Source organism: Amphimedon queenslandica, unplaced genomic scaffold (assembly GCF_000090795.2).
Source record: "Amphimedon queenslandica unplaced genomic scaffold, v1.1 AMPQUscaffold_13429, whole genome shotgun sequence".
In the NCBI taxonomy this organism is placed as follows: domain Eukaryota; kingdom Metazoa; phylum Porifera; class Demospongiae; order Haplosclerida; family Niphatidae; genus Amphimedon; species Amphimedon queenslandica.
Genome location: NW_003546335.1, coordinates 116,333 through 121,291, shown reverse-complemented (window position 1 = coordinate 121,291; position 4,959 = coordinate 116,333). Strand labels below are relative to the sequence as shown.

Genomic DNA, 4,959 nt, shown 5'->3' with positions numbered 1-4,959 from the left:
GTACACTGTCCATGATCCATATACCAAGTACTTTGAAGGAGGGCATGCTGTAGCTGGCCCAGCTGCTATTGCTGTCATTGGTCTCGCTATTCTGCCTTTTATTTTTGTTTTAGCCATGTCTAATTTTGAATTACCTAGTCGTATTTTTCGTTTGCATCGTTTCAAGCCGATATTTGATGAATTTCAGTCTTGCTATTTGGATAAATATCGTTGGTATTGTGTTGTATATTACATCTCGTTCATTCTCTATCTTATATTAGTCTTTGTTGGGAATCCTTTAGGCCCACAATTGCTACTAGTTCTATTGCTGTCTCTTCACTTTGTTGTACAACCATACAAAAAGCATATCCTCAACATCATTGACATGCTTCTCCTCCTTGATCTTTTAGTATTGTACTCTCTTCTTGAGAGAGAGGAAGAATTGGAGGATCGAAAGACAATTTATGCTAGCATACTGGTACACATGATGACATTAATTCCACTGCTTTATGTGGTGGTAGGGTCTATTGGTATATTCTGTTATAGGCTTAAGAGTAGCAGGTTCAGTATACAATGGAGGACAAGTCAGTCTCAGCCTTCAAGATCAATTAGGAGGACAGAAATAATAATGAATGATGATGAAGGTGAAAGGGAACCACTGATTGGTATTATTCAAGATGATGATGAAGATTGAAATGTGAATCAATTTAACTAATGAATTTGTTTGTTTTACTATTATGCTATTATTTTTGTTTGCTATATGTAGATCTATATAGCTCTCTCTAATATTTTTTGGTTAATTTCCTTTTTTTACATTGATTATTAAGAGATGTAGATCCATTGGCATTTAGAAAAGAAGATCAATACTGCTGAATGAATTTGTTGTTAATTAATAGCTGGTAATCAAAATAATAATAATAACATGAAACCACAAAAATAAGAAATTAAATAACCATTGACTGTAATTAGTTAAATTTAATATTGTCCGACTAAATGTTATTTCCCACATCTCTGTTGACTCTGTGCATATTGATACAGGACAGAATGAAATTCAAAGTAGCTGCATTTATAATGAGAAGATAACCACCTGTAAAATAAATAAAAGCATTTTTATCAATAGATTAACAATGACAATTGATTGCAAATAAATAGAGTGTATTTCAAACTTACTTACATTATTTCTGTGAGTGGAGATGTCCATGGAGGATATCCCAATAATGACTTGGTACTGCCACATACAATTACTAAATCAGGATCTGGTAGCAAATTCGATACTATTTTTAAAATAATAAAATACTATTATCATCATGATCATTGTCATTTATATTAATGTGCAAATCATTCATTAATATTTTCTATTATTTCTTACCGGATATTTTGCTGTTGATGATAGAAATGTCTACATTAGATTTTATTGATGAAGCCTGTGCCTCTTCACAAAGTGACTTGGCGACATTTACAATAGAGTTATGTCTATCATCACTTGATAGGAGCATAGGACCAGAAGCCACTGATAAACCTAGAGTACAAGCATTAGCATAATCCAGTGCAAATTATGTTACAACTGGACAATGTCAATGATACTGAATTTATCCAAAACAGAAAGTCAAAATATTATTATCATAATTAAGGTATTCAATAAAGATAACAGTTAAAAATGAATGGTAGTCCTTTGTGCGTGCATCTTTTTGGCCGGCCGGCCGGCCATAGCTAGCTTGTGGCGCCTGGGTGTGTAAATAGCTTTGTCAATATTGTTGATGTCATTGTCAAAGCTTTCGCTCACGTGGCCATTAAGTCCTGCTGTAATGGCGACTTTTTCTCCCCTCGTGTCGAGCCTCCTCGTGCTAATTGCTCTGATAGCCTTTGCTCATGCTGGAAGCATTGAAGTTCACATCATTTCTTATCTACCACCCAGTAAGTACAATTGTACACTAAATGCCAGTACTACAGGCCATATTATTTGCCCTACTCTGAGCACTGCATTGGAAAACTGTAAAAGCAATGAAACTTCCAACCTAATATTTATTTTACATAATCAGGATAATATTGAGACCTCCTTGTCGTATGAAGTGTCCAACACTGTTCACATACAAAGTAACGATGCCAATGAGAATAAAGCACAAACCATTTTCTGTGTTGATTATAGTTCATTAGAATTTATTTCTTCACTTGGTAACAATCAGTCGGTTCTCTTTTTCAATAATATCAAATTTGTTGGCTGTGGTAATATTAATAGTTTAGTCATAGGAATGAATATCTCTGGTGTGTATAGTGTCAATATAAATCTGGTATCATTCCACTATATGTTAGGCCTGTCAATATTAAATGCTGTTGACGTGGATATTAGGCATTCTAATTTTATATACTGCCACACTAATCCCTATGCTTCTTTGCAAATCACATATAACAATTTGATATCAGCTGCTGATGATGTTAATAATATTACTTTATTGAACTGTCGTTTTGAATTAAATCATGAAGTTGGAGATTATGACTCTTTGAAAGGTGTATCTGGAGTATTTGTTTTAAATCTTCCTCGTCTGAAAGATAAAGCATTTATAATTAGTTTGAGAGAGTGCTATTTTAATAATAACGTTTTACAATATTCTTATTTTCCTCCGATGTTATACGTGTTAAACTCAAGCAATTTAAGTGTTGAATTTACGATTGAAAATTCCTTCTTTACTAATAACAAGTGTCTTTCAGTTCTGATTGAAACATCTACACGATTATATATTGCTGAATTGTTGTCTATTAAATTGTTTAACGATTCATTTTTCAATAATAGCAATCTTTTCAGTGACTATGGTTTGATTCATACAAACATTGACTGTAAATTTGTAACTTTAAATTATAAGCAGTTGAATTTTGCTGAAAACAGTGGAAAACTAATTACTTCACGTGTTTCAAATGATACCATTGATTATACATTAGAAAATTGTTCTTTTGTCAATAATACAAATGGTAATAGTCTTGACTACTTAATAGCTTTTTACAGCACTCATGATGAACCACTTGCTAATAATATGACTTTAAAGGAATTGACTTATAAAGTTGGTAAGCCTCAAATTAGATCTAATGTCAAGTCTATATTTTACTTTCAATCAGTCAATCTTGTTGCTAAAAATTTGAACTTAACTGGCAGTGACAATGTAGTTGCTACAATGTTCATTCTTGACTTGGTAAATGCTGTTTTCAATGGTAACAATACTTTCTATTACAATGAAGGTGAACACGGTGGTGGTTTGGCTATGAATGGAAGCAATCTTACAATAACAAAAGGGTCAATCCTGACCTTTAACAATAACAATGCTTTTTATTATGGTGGTGCTATGTATATCAACACTACTCACTTCAACACTGCATTGATATGTAATGGTAGTATCAATTTTACTAACAATCATGCTCGTCTGGCTGGCCAATCAATTTATACCACGGATACTAATATCAATATTGATTTATTTGAAAAATGTTTTGAAGCACCTCTTGAAAATATTGCCACAGCTCCAGTAGAGTTTAATGCAACAATAATTTTGAACCATCACCCTTTCTTCCCAGGTCAGTTTATATTTTTGAATATATCTCTTGTTGATGGATTGGGCAATCCTGGTACCTGTATAGCTGAAGTTTCGCTTAAATGTAAAAATGCCAAAACTGGAGAATTTGTTTTTTGTGAACGACTTTATCCTAATATTGGTTTGCAGCTGTTTGGACCTAATTATGTTTACTTGTATGGCAAAAGCAAAATGGTAAATACTCTGCTTCGCTTTGGTATTAATTTTGATGCACATGAAAATGTTATAGCAACACCTCAACTGCATATTGCTTGTCAAGATCCACCATTACCAAATAATTTAACCAAAAAACTTTCTTTTTCTTGGAATAGCTCCTGCCCTCTGGGATTTATCAAAAATTCCATTATCAAAGTTTGTCAGTGTATCCAAATCCATGAAATATTGTGTCCATTTGATTCTATGGTTGCTTGTATAAAGAATGGCTATTGGACTAATGCCAATATCACGATTAAATGTCCCTATCCATTATGTGATTCAACCCATTTGCAAAATACTCCAGAAACACAAATCTGTCAACAATACTATGGGCAAAAAGTGATAGTATTACCTCAGTCTCCAGATGATCAATGTTCTACTAACCGGGGTGGTAGAATGTGTTCAAGATGCAGGGAGGATTATCATTTAACGTTTTTGGGGAAAAAATGCACAAGCAGTAAATGTAACACTCCCCTTTATCCAATCATTCTTACACTTCTTACCATAGTTTTTCAGTTTATGATTGCTCTGTTTATACTGGCTGCTGTGAGAATTAAACTGGAGATAGGAGCTGGTTTCATCTATGGCCCTTTAATATTTTTAGCAATTCTTGGTCAAATGCCTTTTGGCTATTATTCTCAGTATCATGTTTTGAAGGTTATTGTCAGTTCCATTACTTCAGTGTATCTAGTAAACCTGGAAATATTTGGTGAGATACCTTGGTGCTTTGGAATTCCTGACACAAAATTAACACTGATAAAATCATTTTATTTTCTTGGCCCACTTCTAGTGTGGATAATATTGCTACTATTGGTGGGAATGGGACGATGTTGCCCTCGTCTTCTTGATAAAATACAAGACTCACCAATGCAAGCTATCTGCCTATTGATGATGTTGTCTTTCTGGTCTATGACCAGTACTAGTATTCACATGCTTAGACCATTAAAAATTGGAACTTCATGGTACACTGCTCAAGATCCTTATGCCAAGTACTTTGAAGGGGACCATATTATAGTTGGTTTGGCTGCTATTGCTATCATTACTCTTGCTATTCTACCTTTTATCAGTGTTTTAGCCATGTCTAATTTTGAACTACCTAGTCGCATTTTTCGTTTGCATCGTTTCAAGCCATTATTTGATGAATTTCAATCTTGCTATTTGGATAAACATCGTTGGTATTGCATTGTGTATTACATCTCATTCATTCTCT

General features: G+C 33.6%; 2 protein-coding genes across 2 annotated transcripts in view; one reads left to right on the top strand and one right to left on the bottom strand.

The window, feature by feature from the left end:
- Nucleotides 1-673, top strand: part of LOC109581601 (uncharacterized) — an 11,573-nt gene extending 10,900 nt beyond the window's left edge. Inside the window, exons 4-5 of the mRNA XM_019995863.1 lie at nucleotides 29-209; nucleotides 261-673. Of these exons, the coding sequence (XP_019851422.1) occupies nucleotides 29-209; nucleotides 261-673 (594 nt within the window). The remainder of the gene's footprint in view (nucleotides 1-28; nucleotides 210-260) is intronic.
- Nucleotides 674-916: 243 nt separating this feature from the next.
- LOC109581605 (dehydrodolichyl diphosphate synthase complex subunit nus1-like) lies at nucleotides 917-1,542 on the bottom strand. The gene is made up of 3 exons (XM_019995866.1): nucleotides 1,349-1,542; nucleotides 1,154-1,253; nucleotides 917-1,066 (listed from the first exon to the last, which is right to left on the bottom strand). Exons 1-3 carry the CDS (start codon nucleotides 1,473-1,475, stop codon nucleotides 976-978), a joined length of 318 nt encoding a protein of 105 aa, XP_019851425.1. The 5' UTR covers nucleotides 1,476-1,542; the 3' UTR covers nucleotides 917-975.
- Nucleotides 1,543-4,959: the final 3,417 nt, after the last annotated feature.